Source organism: Betta splendens, chromosome 2 (assembly GCF_900634795.4).
Source record: "Betta splendens chromosome 2, fBetSpl5.4, whole genome shotgun sequence".
Classification (NCBI taxonomy): Eukaryota; Metazoa; Chordata; class Actinopteri; order Anabantiformes; family Osphronemidae; genus Betta; species Betta splendens.
The window spans coordinates 5,593,695-5,611,985 of NC_040882.2; the positions used below are offsets into that span (position 1 = coordinate 5,593,695).

The 18,291-nt window shown below is 46.5% G+C and overlaps 1 protein-coding gene across 2 annotated transcripts; it reads right to left on the bottom strand.

Annotated features, from left to right (window-relative positions):
• Positions 1-1,809: 1,809 nt before the first annotated feature.
• On the bottom strand, positions 1,810-18,291 carry LOC114851134 (DNA-binding protein SATB2-like). Of its 2 annotated transcripts, none has more exons than XM_029142724.3 (12): positions 18,098-18,291; positions 13,261-13,497; positions 11,850-12,035; positions 9,910-10,036; positions 9,695-9,818; positions 8,231-8,333; positions 7,030-7,080; positions 6,344-6,849; positions 6,051-6,263; positions 5,796-5,948; positions 4,635-4,826; positions 1,810-3,729 (listed from the first exon to the last, which is right to left on the bottom strand). In XM_029142724.3, the coding sequence occupies exons 2-12, from the start codon at positions 13,451-13,453 to the stop codon at positions 3,103-3,105; spliced, it is 2,475 nt and encodes an 824-aa protein (XP_028998557.2). In that variant the 5' UTR covers positions 13,454-13,497; positions 18,098-18,291; the 3' UTR covers positions 1,810-3,102. The 2 variants fall into 2 exon arrangements, with proteins under 2 accessions (XP_028998557.2, XP_028998556.1); XM_029142723.3 differs by having other exon boundaries at positions 13,240-13,497.

Genomic DNA, 18,291 nt, shown 5'->3' on the forward strand with positions numbered 1-18,291 from the left:
CAATGACGTGTAAAGTGCTGCCGCTGCGAGTATTAGCCTGTTTATCAGAGTGTGTATTAACGTCAGCACGCAGGGCTGTGGTGCGTGTGTGTGTGTGTGTGTGTGTGTGTGTGTGTGTGTGTGTGTGTGTGTGTGTGTGTGTAAGCATGCTAGCAAGGGATCACAGGTGTCTTTGTGAGCTCCACAGAGAGCCTCCTTTCCCTCATAACCCCTACCCTGGGCATCCTGGGTAATATCAGTCCACGGAGCACCTGCGTCCCTGTCCCACAACACACACACACACACACACACACACACACACACACACACACACACACACACACACACACACACACACACCTCTAATGGCCTTGTATCAGCCTGCCACACGGCTCTAATAGCCAGCTGTGTGAGCAGGAATCCGTTGGACCATATCAACACTCACTGATGCAGTTGTAATATCTAATGCGACTAAAAAATCTGATCTCCAATTAAATCTCTTCACACTTTAAACACTCGATGCGAAAAGCGCAAGCACACAACGGAACATTTCTCAACCAATGTAGCTCCTCCTGCTTTTTACTCCAGCTGTGATGAAGCCCGTATAAAATCACCTCTTTGCTCAGTGTGTCGACTGTTGGAGGATTATGTGGGGAAACAGAGGCAAGAACTTGCTACTGTTGTTCAGCCCACAGTGTGGTGGCATCTGGAAACAACACAACCCAGCAGAAGAGCGAGCGTCCTTCAACCTGCCGTGGCATGCATGAACTCTTGGAGGCCGCGCAGCTGAACTTAGCGTCTTGGTGTGTGGTGAGCTTCAAGGTCGCAAGTGTAAGTGTTCACATGGAGTCTGATGTGAAAGTTTGCCTGCGAGTCTCAACCCAGGGCAGGGATGCAGGTCTGTACAGGACGATCCTTCAGCTGCTCTATAAAACCCACCACAGTGGCATTTCACACACAAGTGCACAACAGGAGCCCAGCACTCAGCTCACAGCTCTATTCAGTTTTACGCATTTACTCACCGTTGAAGAAGTCGACAGATGGAGATAAGAACGAGGAAAGAAACACGTTCAAACTCAGCACATGTCAAATAGTTTCAAATTGTTTTCAGGTGCCGTCATGAGGAAAGACGACACGAAGCTTCGGTCTCCAGTCATTCCAGAGTGAGGAGACACTATATGATAATACACTTGATTAAACCACACTGGGCTCCACTGGGAGCCAGAGTGTGTCATCATTTCATCTCATACAATAAATAAAGTCTGTGCCCCCACCCGTCTAATTGCCCCTTAGACTCACTATTGGTGTTGAACCCTGCTGTTTTTACCATCATATAATGTGGTCCAGTCGTGTTTAAGTAGAGTGCAGTACTATACAGCCTGCTTTAACATGAGCTCCATGGGTGGTCAGACAGCTTCAGCTCCTCTCCACTATCCGACATGAATATATACCAAAAATAATTAATACAAGGTGTTTTTTCTGATCTCTGTTAGAGTTTCTGTTGGCTTCTCCTCCTCACTGATCAGCTGATTGATTGAGTCCTAATGGGTTTTTAACACGCTGTCCTGTTCTCGGTTTTGATGGATATAAAAAATCTTTAAAACCTTTTTTCGATCTTGGACATGAAGCTATTATGGAGAACTGAGTGTGGACTGATGGCAGAAAAAATACATTATATGGATTATATAATTATAAACACCTCTATTACATTAAAAGTGGTACCGGTACTGTAAATAAGTCTAAATGCTCCCTCTGCTTGTCATTATGTCTTCTCCTGGCTCGCAAGACTCAACAAATAAAGCAAACATGATACAGCCTCCACACACAAAATACTTTGGAAAATGTTTATCAGATTTTCACGTCCTGCTCACAGCAGAACCACACAACAAGAAAAAAACAATGAAGTTGAAAGTCAGCTGTTGCTCCAGCCTGGACTGAAATGAGGAGAAATAAACGGAGTTGCTCTGTGACACACAAACAGTGGTTGGATCCCACATACGATGACAAATTCACTTTTGCAGGTGGATTGTCAACATTTACATCATGAAATACATAAAAGCTCATTCAAAACCTAATTGTAAATAAAGGTTCAGATTGAGCTGGATTGGATTTTTGTCACAATTACAAAAACGTTTGTCGTCATATTAAAGAAAACTATAGCAAGGCCATATTTACAACAAGGTGTAGCTTTTAGTAAAATTAGAAATAAATATTTCTGCGTATGGGCTTAGGGCGAGTAAGTCAGTGTTAACAGACTGTCAGAGAAATGCATCATGGGAAAAACACTGGGACAGTAACATTAATAAACAAAACTGGACGTTCTGTCCACTTGGGTTCAGATGGAGCCTTGTCTTGCTGCAGCCTCTCAGTCAGTGGTTTGTTCAGTTGTGGGGCTCGTTCACTACGTTTGCTGTTTACTTTGTCTACAGGAAGCCAAACGCTTCACTTACTGTATATCTAGTCACAAATGAATCTTCTTCTGAAAACATGTGAAGTTGATTGCCGTCTGGACTAAACTCTGCATCAGAACAACCTCACACAGAAACAAAGTTTGCGTCAATACACACAAACCATTGTGCTGCTGAGCAATTTCTCAGCGTTCAATCATCAGTACTGAATGTTCGACTAAATACTGAAATGAATAAACAGGAGGAAGATGAAGGAGCTAGAAGGTCATCACTCGCTGCCTCAGCACAGCTTCCACTCAGGCCACTGCTGCTGAGAAGCAGAGTGTCACACATTAACACACAAAGGGGTGAACTGTGCTGCATGAACTACAGTCTTCACACATGAGAAGCTAAAAGATTTCAATGCATCTCTGAGGCTCTAATGATATTTGAAAGGTATGTTTTATCCTCACTGGAGAAAAGAAGTGACATGTTTTAAAAAACAAAAGGTTTTTCAATTGTTTTTAATCGATACTGAAAATATCATCCACATCTGCAGGTAGTGAGTGATTTTCAGTCCCAGCGTGCATAAATACTTTTCCATGGTTCAGATACTAGCAGTCTGTGATCACCAGCTCTGGTTGATTGTGTGTTTATTCACAGGTTGTGTGTGTGTGTGTGTGTGGTCATCACAGTTTGATGGTGTCGTTCTCTGGTCTCTGTCTCTTCTCTGCTGTTATCTCTGCTGCTCGGTGGAGTGGGGGCTGTCCAGGCTGCTGTAGGGGGACAGGGAGGACGTCGCCGGCCCTGACATTTTCCCATCATCCCCTTCTTCTTTGTCCACCTCCATGTCTACCTCCATCTCCTCCCCTCTGCTTTCTGCTGCGAACGCCTCCGCCGACCTCCTCCCGTCCTCAGACTCCTCTGAAGCCGAGAGCACCTCCTCCCCTCGGACCTCGGCCGCGCCGCTGCCGCCCTCGCTGGGGCTCAGGCTCTCCCCGTCGTCCTCGTCGGGTGCGGCCTCTTTAGCCTGGCTGTGGTGCTTGACGTTGTAGCGCTGGTTCTGGAAGAACTTGACGATGGTGTGCTTGGGCAGGTCCAGCTGTGCCGACAGCGTGTGGATGGCCTCCTGGTCCGGGTACAGGCCCACGTCGCCGATGAAGCTCTGCAGAATTCCCAGGGCCTCCAGGGAAATCCGTGTCCTGGATCGGGCCTTCTTCGGTCCCCCCGCTCCGAGGCCGGGGCTGAGCCCGCGCTGATGCCCGTCCTCGGCGCCGTGCAGCACCGGCAGCGGGATGCTCTGTGGGTCTTCATGAAGCGGAGGCGGCGCTGTCAGCGGTGGAAGCTGTGGTCTGTGGAGAGTCTGTCCAATGGAAACACATGAAGATGCTTGGATTAACACCAGTTCAGCAGCCTCTCATACACTCATACACTGGAAGCACCACAAAGTAATGTTAATTGAGGAAAAACTGCTTCGAGTCAAACAGATACTGTCTGAAGTCACATTTATTCAAAAATGAACAAATCTATAAAACATTCATTTCTCCCTCTGCTTAGTTTCATCACACACACGCTGCTGCCCATGTGAAGCGCTAACAACAGTTGTGTGCAGCATTTCCATCACACACACAGTATCCACAGTGTGTAATTACAGCGCAGGCCTCACACTGCTCATCAGCACTCGGCTCGTCTTTCAGTGCCCCCCTGCACAATCATTAGGGGGAAATGTAGTACAAGCGGAAGCGTGATTGACCAGCGTCCATCAGCCGCCAACGTGCACTAACCTCCCAAATTCATCACACAAACAACCCGGCTACTGCAGCGTATTAGCAGGGCGGGGCGGCTCGCACACCCAAACACAGGAATCCAGCAACATAAATCTGTGGTCCATCAAAATTAAAGGACCTAAATAAAGATAATGGCAATTCCTCTTTCTCTGCTTCAATAATTACAGGCTGTGTTCTGAATAATATTGAGGTTAGGGCCAGACTGGGGAGCGCTTGGGTTTCAGGCGGAGGGTGGGATGGAGGAGTGTTTAGCAGGAAATGTGTGGGCCGGTCATTTACCACTTCTATTTTCAATGACTTATGGGACACAAACATGACAAAGAGGAGGGCGCTGAGCGGAGCAGGTGGTGGGATCAGAGAGATGCAGGAAACAGGAAAACAGCAGGCCGCTCGCATTAACAGGCCGCGTTTCTCACTCGTAAAAGCGCGAGGCCTGCGCGTTCCTCCCGTTTGGACCCTTTAGGACCCACGGCGCTCTCACCTGCTGCTCTGGGATGTGCAGGACGCTGTGGAGCCTGTCGCTGTGCTGCTGCCGCGACTCCTCCTCGTACACCTGGTCCCGGTTGGACTGCGGCAGCGCCAGGAACCTCCTGATGGTGCACAGGTTCTCCCACAGGGTGCGGTTCTCCGGGCTCGGGCTCTCCTTCCACCTGAGCAGCTCGCACAGCCAACCCTGCAACAAGGGGAGGGACAGGGGCGTCACCCAGCAGCACCGGAGCCAGGATCCCACAGAGTGGGGCGAGTTGTTGAGTCTCAGCACAATAGTGAGCGTCTGCGAGTTCTGGTGTGTGAGAGGAGATTGGATTATGTCTGCTAGGCTGACCCAGGATCTGCCACCAGCTGTTGTTTACGCGCAGCCCGCAGCCTGAAAATTAATGGTAATAATGTGATCAGGCCTCCGTCATCTCGCCTCTCTCTCCCTCCTTCCGTTCGTCCTTCTGTTCACCACAAATCCCTCATCTCTCGGTCCCTTTCGGACCTTCTACCGTTTTAGCGTTCAGACCTTTTGGGATCGCAAGGTCACTCACTCTGATGCTCTCTCTGAAATGTAATGTGTTAGATGCAAAAAGTGGATAAAAAATGAAAAATGAAGTCATTTAAAGCGGTTTCAAAAAATCGTCTTGGTCGCCCACTCCCTCCCTCTAGAGCAGAGGCCGCTTTGATCTCGCCCTCTCACCCGCATTGTTTATGTGAGGATGTAGACATGATGGTATGCCACAGAGGGTAATCGGATACTCCACATGCCCACACACACAGTCACACACACACACGCACACACACACGCACGCACATGCACACACACACACACACACACACACACACACACACACACACACACACACACACCCCTCTGTTACCCCCTCATCAGCTTCTTCAAACATCATCAACCAGAACCACGTATCAGGTTTAAGGATGTAAACTCTTTAAAAACATTCATCCACATGTCAGTGAGATCCTATACAGAGTTACTGCATCGTAGGACGCAGGAAAGGAAAGTGTTCAAAAAGAGAAAGCAGAAGTTACAATAACAAAAAGAAGAAAACGTTTTTTATCTCAACATCATTTCATATTTCAGATTGTAGTGAAAATGTAAAAGGAGGATTTGCATCTTTCCTCGCTTTGAAGTGGTTCTTTGACTGACCTGGCTCTTATTAGCAGCCACCTTGGCAAACAGCGCCTGGGAGACCTTGGCCCTCTTCATCTCCTGCTGGATCTCCTCATAGATTCCTGATGTGATGGTTACCAGCGAGTCCAGCTTCAGCGGCAGCTCTGCACCAGACACACCGCACTTGGTCTGCAGGACACAGAAGACGAGACGAAGGAGGAAACGTCACTGTGAACCTTTTCCTACAAACGTCCAGGAGCAAAACCAAGTGTGACCAGAGTGTGGCTGTACCTGTGTGTGTCTGTGCGTGCTGACGGTGGAGATGTGGTTGGTGGAGTGGTTGTGGTTGGTGTTGGTGCTCCTCTCTCTCTCCTCCTGGTAGATGCGGTCTCGCTCGCCCTCTGGCAGGTTGAGGAAGTTCTGCATGGCCTTCAGGTTGACCAGCAGCGACTGCGAGGCCGAGCGAGGGTCCTCCTCCTTACGGAGGATCTCAGAGAGCAGGCCCTGCAGCCACACAGTTACACAACACAGGTCATCGCTGTGTTCACCATAACCCGATGTCAGGACGTCGTCACTCATCTGACCTGCGTGCGGTTGAAAGCCACGCGTGCAAACACTGCTTGGGACACGCTGGCCCTCTTCAGTTCGTTCCTGACTTGCTGGTAAATATCGGAGGAGACTTCAGCCCCCGAACAGTTGAGCGTGAGCTCAGAAGAGGCTCCGGTGCTCTTGCAGGTCCTGGAGATGGGCGGGTGGTTCAGGAACTGGTGGTTGACCCCCTGTGGATGCTGGTGGGCGAGCAGGCGGCTGACGGCTAGCTGCTGGTTGATGAGGTGGGCCATGGCCAGCTGCTGGCGCACCAGCTGAGGGGAGAGCTGAGGGGACAGCAGCCCCCTGTGGCCCAGGAGGGCCGGACCCTGGGGGCGCAGCGGGGGACTGGGGTGGTGCTGGCCCGCGGGGTGAGGCAGGCAGTGGGGCTGGGCCGAGGCCTGAGAGTCCCCGAGCCCAGGGGTCCCGATCGCACCCAGGTGAGAGGCAGAGGTTAGGAGCGAAGGCGGATGCTGAGCGATGGCACTCAGGTCCCTCTCAACTGAAAGGGCAAACACACAACTCTTACAGTAACGTCAGTCAACGCCTGATGGGAAACTCAGGCCAACTTTAGGTCCTTGAGGACCAGGATATAACCTGCAGTCATACAGCAGCACAGGATCAGTACAGACACCGTGAGTCATGCATTAGAAAAGGGCACCAGTAAAGTAACACGCTCTACCTTTGATATCAGATTTTTCGTGTGATGACCACATCTTCTCAAGGTATTCGCCTGAGGGGAGACAAACAGCCATGAGCATCCTGTTAGGTCTCATCCCATCCACACGCACACCAAAGTGAAACAACCAACATGATTACATCATTTGTTTTCACATCATAAACATGTGTGTGCAGCCATGGCTGCACTGAATTATCTTTATTAGATCATTTTATATTCCAGATTCCACCTCCTCTTATTATTAGTATCACTTTATTTTGGAAGCTACTGCTGTAAAAGACCAATGCAATACTGGAAATACTCCATTAGTACTAGTATGAGTAAACGCTTGGTCATAACACTACAATGTGCAGCATGATAAAAATGTGTTTTTAGATGTATGAACATGTGGCCAGAAGGGCTGAACTCCATCTTTTCCGCTCTCCAGGATGTTACTGGCCTCGTTGCTCGTCTCTTCACACAAATCTGCTTCTTGTTAGGATTCTGCTGGGTTTGGCTGAGACTCGCTTTTTGTTATTAAGAGAATAAAAGCTGGAGCGAGGTTCGGTTTTAGAGTTTTACCTTGCGTGTGTGTGTGTGTGTGTGTGTGTGTGTGTGTGTGTGTGTGTGTGTGTGTGTGTGTGTGTGTGTGTAGAGGAAATGTAAGAGGAGCTTTTACTCCTGGTGCTGAGCGTGTGTGTGTGTGTGTGTGTGTGTGTGTGTGTGTGTGTGTGTGTGTGTGTGTGTACGTGCGTGTGTGTGCGTTGGGGGGGCGGCTGCTGTTTTCCATTAGGAGTTAAGAGCATTTAGTTTTGTCATGTGTATTAAGGGTGACATTAATGTGAACCATGTGTGACAGTTCCTTCCTACTGAGAGCTGTCACTGACAGACGTCTCATGCAGCAGATTAGACACATACAGGCTGACACATGCTCATTCCGATACAGGGGGTGGACGGAAGAATGTGAAAAAAGATCACATTTCCCCGCGACTAAATCACGAAAACAACGACGCCAGGCAGGTGAGTCAAATTAGGCGGAGTTGTGATTAGCAATGAGTGAGTGTGAGTTTTCAAGGCGTTTGACACTCTCCACCTTTTTGGACTTTTCAAAGACACAATGTAAATAAGTGGGCAAACTTTTAGCGAGGCTCGAGCTGGAAGCTTAACCGTGAAGCAGCTGAACGTCATGAGGCCACAGATGCTCTTAACACAGATGCAGATTCACCTTTGATGCGTTTGAACCTCTTGTACCAGCGTCCAAACTCCTGGCATTTGGAGGTGGAGACGTTGGTGTAGTAGGAGCTGTTGACTATCGCTGAGATCATACTCTGAAAGGAAGAGTCACACAGGACAGTCAGACAAATACCAGGATTTTTAGGATTCAAACTGATTTGACTTAATAAATTGGCTGCGGTTCTAGGAGAGGCCGCGCCTTGAGACTGGCTCATGACTTTTCCCTTAAAACATCTCAACAGCTGACCGACTAATTGCTGGTTTATTAAATACCTTTCCCAGCATGCACTGTGGTGGGACCTTGAGAGGAGAAGATGCACAGACTGTAAGGGATGGGTGTAAGCTCAACATGGGAAACACGGAGGATTAAAACTCACATGAGTCAGGCTGCAAACACACACCACCCACACACTTCCCCTAATCACTAATTACATCATGACTAAGTCCTGTGTGTAAATCAAGAGTCGAAATGACACACTAGTCTAATGGCTGCAGGGTGTGTGTGAGGAGGGTAATTGATGTGTGCGCGTTTGCATCCTTTCCCATGGGATGGTATCAATATTTGTGTGTGAGCGAGCGAGTACACTGCACTAAGTGTGCGGTGAAGTGATGATGAAACCGCACGCGTTTAGAGAAAATACTTAGCAGCGTTTCAGCAATCTGTGCGTGTGTGTGCGTGTGTGTGTGTCAGAAACAGTCAGACCAAGCTAACCATTTAGCTTTGGAGAGGAATTTAAAACCAGATTTCTCATTATTTGCTACTTGCAAAAATGCAATTATGAAACACAGACCATATATCATCTCTGAGTTAAACATGTTGATAATTAATTTATTACTACAAAAAAGACCCTTTCTGATGCAACCTACTTAAATTACAAAATTAGCAAGATGATGCTGACCTGGTTGTTTTTACACATTATATACAGTCAAGCCCAAATTTATTCATACCCTGTCAAATTCTTGTTACTGAGTTACTTTTATTCACCCAACCACCAAGTTTTCTTTTTTGAGAGGGAATGACTCAGGCTTCTCTAAAAAGACAATAATCCAGGATGATGTGGAAAAAGGAATTACTGCTCTTTCCTTTAGGAGAGCCTCCAAGCTGAAAGGCTTGGAGCTCGTCGCTAAAGGTGAACGTGTAAAAATACCAGTGGACACATGCAAAAAGCTGGTCAGCAATTATAGAAAGCATATGATTGCTGCAATCGCCAATAAAGGCTTTTCTATTGATTATTAAGAAGCAATGAATAATGTAGAAACATGCACTTTTTGTTCAAATGTAAATTAAAAAATAAATAATATTGGTTTCCACAAAGAACCTCGCTGCTTCAATTAAAGTAAACTCACATTAATAATAATAATATTATTAGCTGGGCAGTAAGTGATCCATTACACATTATCCTGACCAGCTCAGTGAGTCAGCATGTGTTCTCCAGCAGGCCGGGCCTGGCTCTACCTGGGACAGAGGACACTCCTTGGCCAGGGCGCTCTGGTTGGTCTCTCTGAGCAGCTCTTTGAGGGCGTTCCTCACCGTGGCGTGGGTCCACTGCTCCGATGGCAACTCCTCCAAACGGGCAAAGCTGCACAACACGAGGCGGCAAACTGTCAGGTCCAGTTTGCAGAGCCGACAAACACGTCCTCACAGCAACGCGTTTTTGCATGCGTTCCGACCTGTGCAGCAGGATGCGCAGCGTGACCATGTGGTACACGTCCAGCAGCATGTCGGCCACGGTGGCCTCTGGGGCGTCGGTCAGATAGTGGATGGGCATCGGCTTCCAGCGGCCCACTTTGATGATGCCTGCAAACACACAAAGCCGTGCAAACTGAAGCCCGTGCTCGGTGTCTGTTTCTAGCGCTTCAGCAACGTGAGCCGTCTGCTGAAGCCTTCGGGTTTTAGAGCATCGTCCTGGGCTGAGCGCTCCCACCGCGATGACTACAAGTGTAAATCTACACTGATCTAATCCCATTAGGGTCCCCTAAATCAAACCCAGTCCCTGGACTTGGCCTGTCAGCCGGCGTGTGTGCGTGAGATGGCGGTGATAGAGGGGAAAGAACAAAGGCTCCTCAGACTCCACATCTGATTAATCAGAGGGAGAAGGTGGAACCAGCTTGGCATTAACGACTGAAGGAGGCTGTGGTTGACTCTGGACAAACCTGGTCACCAGTGCCAGGCCATGTGAATGTCATCATATTTCTTACTCATCGTTTTAATAACTCGATGGCTTTGTGCAGACGTGGACTGAAGAGGACGTAAACGCTGAACGTGATGAAGCTCAGCTGTAAAATGCTACATTTTTTCCAGCCGTTGCTGCTAGAAATGTGGAGGCTTTGAAGGTCTGGTTTAGTGCTGTGTATTTAAAGATCTTTAAAATAAAAGGACTAATTGTCTCAAGTGCAGTATTTTTTAATAATGTCTGGCTTTGGTCTAGGAGCCACAAGCTGTTAGCGTGGCTTAAAATACAGTAAATGGTTGTTTTCGTGTAATATTAGTGAATGTTTTCCAAAACATGGTCATAACTTATATTTAGTTTTATTTTTTTTGCACAGTCATTTACCAAAGCCCATGTTAAGCCCTGAGATGTTACCATATAAGACATAACTTCTTTTTAATTAGCCATAATGTGCGAGTTAATTAAAGAAAACCCCCCTGTGCCAGTTGAGACTTTATAAATACTCGTCCAGCCAAAGTTATGCAAGATGCAATTCAATCGCTGAAGAAAATAGAAGAGACTCTGTATAATTTTGGTTGTAACCACACTGGGGAAAAATGCATGACTCCAGCCAAAAATTATTTATTTGAAAAGAAAAGGCTTATTTCTCAGAACAAAACCTAGCTATTTAGGAGAGGCAAGGGGGGTCGCAGGGCGTCGGCCGCTTGGGTAGAGTGCCCTGTGTTTACAGGATACACCAGGAATGTCAAACTGCCCTATTCAGTGTGTGTGTGTGTGTGTGTGTGTGTGTGTGTGTGTGTGTGTGTGTGTGTGTGTGTGTGTGTGTGTGTGTGTGTGTGAGAGAGAGAGAGAAGGCTGCTGTTTCATGCTGGCCTGGGTGCTGTCCGCCTTGGTGTTTTGATTTGATCATAAAACGATGGGAGTAAAGTTTTGGTGCTGGCTCGAGATGCTGCATGATGAGTGGACTGAGTCCACGCATGAGTGTGCTTCCTGATAAACACCTCCAGTCCACTTCTGCTCTGCTCAGCTGCTGGAAGTCGTTAATTAGTCTTGAAAAACTAAAGAAAGTAGTATAAAAGGCTGAAAGAGGATAACGTCCCTATTAGCTGCATTGATAGAAGTTTTCCATGATGTGATATGAAGAGACATAAACTGATGGTTTTTACAGTGCAAATAATTCCAATAAAAATTTAACTTTCAGGAAATTGAATCATGGGTGGCTGTCAATCAAAAATATGCCCTAAAACAAACAATAACAATAAACCAAAGGTCGTCACTTAGTACAACACTGTGCAGACTGCGGACAGTTTGTTGTCTGCAGCTGATCTGACATCAGCTCACTAAACACCCTGCTCCTGTAGTAACAGATGTGATTCCGTGAACTTTAAGAGCGAGCGTTAACTATTAGAATGAGCCTCGTGCCGGACACGCGCTACTTACCGCGCGCCTGTACGGCCGAGCTGTGCGAGTATCCGAGCGCGAGCAGCGCCGTCTCCACCAGCTGCGTGAACAGGACGTCCTTCCGAACCAGCACGAACTCCGCGTGGCGGTCGCCGCGGCCCTCGTAGTCACCGGACACGCCCACGTCCACGTGCTCGACCACGCAGTAGACGGGGATCATCAAACCTGGCACACGCACGTTTATAGTGTAAGTACATACACATTCATGTCAAAAAAATCAGTTTCAAGCTTTTCATCATCGTGGGCCTGGGTGGAAGGATTTCTGCCAGAACTGCTGCTTTTTCCACATGTTTCTGCCTCATTAGTGACGTCACTGCAGTAGTTGTTCGGTGGTCTCGCTACAAGTGAATGTGGCAGCTGCCAGTGTGAACGTAAGTCAGCGTCACACTGTAAAACTGTATTTGTGTTTTGTACCACATATTAAAAGCCACAGGGAAGCGAGTCTCGCTTCCAGAACCGCCTTTAAAGCGCTGCTGGATATAATAACTATATCGTCTCGCGCGCAGGAGCGATGCCTTGACTCCGGTGGTGACACTGATTTCGGTGCCGGTCTGGGCTCATTATCGGGCGGGTGAGAGCGCTTCTCCGGGCCTGGAAGCCTTCACACCCAACCGGTCCGTCGCCGCGTCCCGCAGGAGCTGCTAATTAACGAGCTATCAATCCTCCCCCTGACGAGACAGTGACAGATCGGGCCGAGCCAAACCGCGGCAGCATCGGCCGCGCTATCGGCCAATAAGCCGAGCAGAGGGCGGAGGCGGGAAACGCAGCACAAAGTCTGCGCGTGCGACGACGTTACAAAGCGCGCGGGGGACTAATAAGCGTTTGCGCATGCGTGTCTCCCGTCTTCCCGTGTGTGGTCGCCTCACCCGGAGGCAGCAGCGTTTGGGCTGATGGGCTGTTGGGGACGAGGAGCCGCTGCGCAGAAGCGATTATAGCTGTTCTGCAGCAAATGAGCACTAAAAGGTGGTTAAAAGTCTTCAACTGGGCTGGAAATGTGCAAACTTTCCTCACAAGTGTCTCTGGAAAAGGGTAAGTTGACACCCAAGTCCTACTGGTTTCTATAGGGAGAGAATATTATACACAACCTTTGCATTAGCTCACATCTGTATTAAAGATAGATTTAAAGGAAATGAGATGTTTATACAACAGCTATTTGTAATTAATCACCTTTCTGTTCAGAACTTGGGAAATAAATTTTTGTTTTACAAAAACAAACCAGTAGCTGGTAGAACAAACAGTATGAGAGACAAAAAAGATAGTAAAGTGACATTCATGCAGCAGTGTCATATATTCATGCTGCTTGGCAGCAGTTTCACCACTAGAGTTGCGTTAGTTTGAGTTAAGTGTGCGTGTCTGAGCTCCAGCTTACGTGTGTGTCTTATGGGCCCACCTCCTAGTGGTCTCAGCGGCGTGCTGCCCTGCCGGGCTCTGGGGTTGGCGGGGCTGCCGTTGAGCTCGGCGCGGCTCAGCTTGCCGGACGCGGGGCTCTCCCCCCGCTCCCCCCGCTCCCCCCGCTCCCCCCTCTCGTCCACGCTGGCTTCGTCCTGGAGGCCGGGGCTCTCGGCGCCCCCGCGCTGCTCCATCGCTCCCAGGGCCTCCGGCGGGTTGCCCGGCACCGAGTCGGAGGCTGGGAAGAGAAGCACGTTAGCGTTAGCATCGGGCGCGTGAGAGCGCACAAAAGGGCTCATCACCGTCAACCACAACACAGCGCTTTGTTATTTACGTCCTGGGGAAACACGGGCGACCTCAACACTCAGCGTCTGGGACAAATCACAGGTCGGCGAGTGGCATTCGCTTGCAGACTAAATACAGACCCGTTTATTATTCTATGTTTGGACCGAGACGTACACAACACAATAAACTGGTGTGTGTAGGAATACAGCCACAAATCACCGGGGATTTGAAGGTTATGTGCACAAATAGTATAGACTTATGATGGTAATGATAATAAAGTGGGGGCTTTACTGTAAGTGCTTATAGTCTGGTCACATCAGGTGCATGTTACAGGACCATAATCCCAGTTACTACGTACACATCAGGGTTATCGATGCTGTAAAGGTTGATGAGCAGCACCAAACCTCGCAGAAAAACGAATGCAGCGACGCACAAAACCGAACCCGAGAGCAACACATGCGTGCAATAAAACGCACACATGTAAAATTAATAGCCGTCGTTAAATAGAGCCTGTCCAACACAAACAAGACGGAGAGTTGGCAGTATGGAACACAAGTTATAGATAGATAGATAGTGGATGATAGTGGGCGGGTTTCAATAAACTGGCAGTAAATCGATTGTGCGTTTTCTTCTAACAGTGTGGAAAGTTGTCATCCAGTCTCCAAAGTCATGACTCTGTCCCCGACTCATCTCTGGGATCACAGCACATTTAGTCTTTTCTAACACAACTGAAACCAGGTCAGACTAGGTGCTGCTTGGATGAATCTATATATCAAATACCCTTATTGTCTCTCGTGTCTCCTCTAGTGCTTTTCTTACTTTTGCACTCATCCCAACCGGTGGATGAAGACGGCCGCCCACCCTGGTTCTGCTAGTTACATCATACATACATGCAAAGTATCTTAGGGTCGCCTGGTGCTGTAAACTGGACTTTTTGGGTATAACGCTGTAGAATACTATTTTTGTTCCATGTGCAGAATTCTGCTTGATCAATAGACAAACGCTGCGACTGTTGCTACTCCGTCCCACCTCAGCTCCACCCAGGCTTCCTCCTCATGCAATTAAGTCCACTCCAGTAAAAGACAAACAGCTCCCAGCAGCACCACACTACAAACCTGTAGACACATCCATACACACACCACCCATTTTACACCCCGTGATTAAAAACACACTTTATAACTAGAGACCACCACGTGGATCCAGCTGCTGATCACCACTGTCTCTGCTAATTCACCATCTGCCTGTTACCCTACAGCACGTGGAACGCTCAGCCTGCAGTCCACCAAAACCACAAGCCTCTGAAAGCCAGCTTCCCCCGATGGAGGCGATTTCACTCCGGGGAGGAAAATAACCAAGTCATTAGGTTCCTTCACTGTTATTCCCCAAATCAGCACATACGCACAAAGAAAAGGAAGACACAACATGGACCTACGCAGCTTTTACGTGTTTGGCTGAGCCCGCACAGCTAACGCACTGTACCAAATCATGAACAGCTGATAAGGAGGAATGCAAAGCGTATCACAGGGAAAACCTGTGTTCAACGATTAGATTGCATGTCAAGCGTTCGCTCCCTCCTCCAATTTGTGCCGGTCTGTTTTTAATAAACAACTTTTTGGAATATTTGGGGCAACGGATTATAATCGGCATCCCTTCCCCAGCTTCACATTTTCTCCTCTAACCAGAGCAATATTTAACTCATTAATGAGGAGACAAATATGTGCAGGGAAAAAAAAAATGGTTGTGGTGCTTGAACGAAACACGCAGAGAAACTAATCCACTTATACAACGCAACAACATTCATGTTTAAGGGTGTTTGCTTCAAATTATTAGTCTTTAAATCAATATCTACAGCTATTAACTCCAATATGTGCTTGTACTCATTCCTCCAAAGCTTAGTATACAATACAATACAATAAACTAATTGACATGAAACACTGCACTGACTTTAGGCTTGTATCTGTTGCCTATTGTACCTTCCTAAAGAAGCTCCATTAAAATTTTTAGCCGTCTCAACGCATTAGCATTCATCCTGTGGTTCCTTGTGGGGTCCTGCTCCCCAGATGTGCTTCCTGTGTGAGGACAACACAACCAGGAAACGATCGTAACATGGAGGAAAGCAGGTTTTCACAGCGCCACTAAATCTGAGTCATTTAGTAGCCGGACGGACGGTAAAGGATGACGTCTCCTTCCACCTGGACGGGCACATCCAGGTTGACCAAACACGACCTGCACTCACTCTCAAGTAGCCAACGACCCCAGAGACCACACACTCCTGGTGCAGACTCCTGTTCACTTAGCGAGCACACATGGAAGCCAAATGTGCCATCACACGCAGTAGCCTGCAACTGACAAATCACATGGAAACGCACTGAAAAGCTTGACTGGCTGCAAACAACACGTTCATTTAAACGGGGTCTAATTGGGGACGAGGGTCTTTAGAGCATCTTAACTACATTACAGGTGAAAGCTGTAATTGAATGGAGCATGAATTCTCTAAAGTGGATTTTAACGAGTGCCCTGAGGAGAGCTCATAAGGTCTTTACTTGGTTAGAGCAGTAGTAATCTGGCTTCAGAGGCAACCGATGCTGTGCGGCTCCAGGTGAGACCTCAACTTCCAGAGTTTTTGAAGACTTTTCAAGGACGTTACACAGACGAACAACAAGAAGTCAAATCTCTGATCAAATCTCTAAACAAATCTCTGCCAGCAGCCGAAACGATGACCCCAGTCAGAGACATGTCTGTTGACATTCCTGTTCACGGTGTGTTCCAGCTGCTCACCCAGCCTCAGCGTCAGCTCCACCAGGATAATCCACAGCAATCTAATCTGATGCCAGACGTAGCAGACAGGAGATACCTTCTGTACAGGTACAGCTATCTTTTCCTGCCCATTCTTTCAGATCACGCAGGTACAGCCTGACTCATAAGTACACATACCAAACATTTCTGCTTTTGCATTAAAGTTTCACGATTTACTGGTCACGATTGTATGAAAACTACTGTTTTAGATTCTCCAATATATTACAAAAAAACAGGCTAAAACATGGTGTGTCGCTCAGTGGTTTTATGTTCAAACTTTGTTTAGTGCCTTTTTCTTTTTCTAATGTTTTGTAATACACGTTAAACTGTGGGACAAATAAATAAAAGTAATAAACACCAGCAGTAAATAAACCTTATGACAATAAGCAGCATGTCTTACTTTACTGTAACATGAATATGCTTCTAATATTATTAAAATATATCTTTAATAGATAATTGCTTTAATTTTTAATTAAAGCAATTATATAATTGCTAACTTTTTTTAACTGATTGTCTGCAAAAAGGCCTGATCATTGATGACCTTGGGATTACTGTAGTTTAGTGTAGTTTACTGTGAGTTTCAACTTTTCTAACTCGTCCCCTACTGTACGTCGCTGCAGTTGTGACATCAGCAGCTGGTTGTTACCTGGACAAACAGCTGCACCCCAGATTTCTCTAATGCTGTGTGTGATTCAGGTGTGCTCAATACCTCAAGTACATATCGATGCTCAGTGTAATCAACAAGGCACTGGTGAGAAGACTCAGTTCAGCCGTAGGCTGATAAGTAAGTGATGCTTGTGCCTTAAATTAAGGTGGCCGTGTAGTTGGCAAGGGTCATCTGTAGGGCTTTTAAATTGAAAGGGCATTCTGGGTTTATTCATGAATAGTAATGGCATATACTGTATACAGTATGATTTCATATGCAGGTCATACTGTACAGTGACAGAACAACATACTGTACTGGTATTTTAGCTGCATTAACCAAACTTTTCTAATGGGCATTTAAACAAAAAAAAATATTCATCTGTAATCAGTTTCCATGGCAATCAGTTTAAAACTTAAAACTGATATATTTGTAAATCATTAATTCGCATTCGCATTATTCCCAAATTAAATCTAACCTTCTAAAACTAATAGAATTTGTTATAGATATGTCAAAATGCATGTGAGTCACTGAAGTCAATATAAGTTCATAAATGAAAATAAATACAGTTGTATTCTTAGGCGTTTAAAAAAAATAAAAATCACAGACACTTTATGACGTTGAGCTGTGGAGGAGGGATTGCAGATTATGTTATGACAGGATTAAATAAGACTTTCTCACCTGTTAAACAATTAAACTGAGATAACAAAGTTAACTAATTCAGAATGTACTAACAGACCAAACCATCACCTTTACTCATCAATCAACTCACATTAGATGATTCAACATGTTCACTGTTCAAATAGTATCTCATTAAAGTTTGTGTAAAGTTAAGTAATGAACAAAAAACATTTTACAAAAGGCAAAAGTTTTTAATGGAGTTATTTTCAGAACATTTTTCTGAAAAACTTTTTGCTTATAAAAATCTAAACCTTCATTACATGTTTTCTTTGTGAATTCAGTCATTTAACTGTTAAGTCCAACATGAAAACATTACTGATTGTATTGTACTACACAAATAGTCTGCTCATATTTACCAAATATTCTAGTTCACAAGGTTTAAGCCCAAAAACCTGAAGGAGAATAACTTTAAAGTCAGTAAAAGCTCACTCACTTTTTAAGATGTCACTATACTTGCTGGGGAATAAACTCCATCCATTGGACAGAACGAGTGAATCCAGCGTGAGAGAATATGAATTTCCTTTAAGAAAAATGAAATGTCAAAAAATTTAAAGGAAGAAAAACAAGCAGGGAGGCTGGAGATGGAAAGGCAAAGAGTGATGAGGACGGACTGCTGCTGTCGGCTGA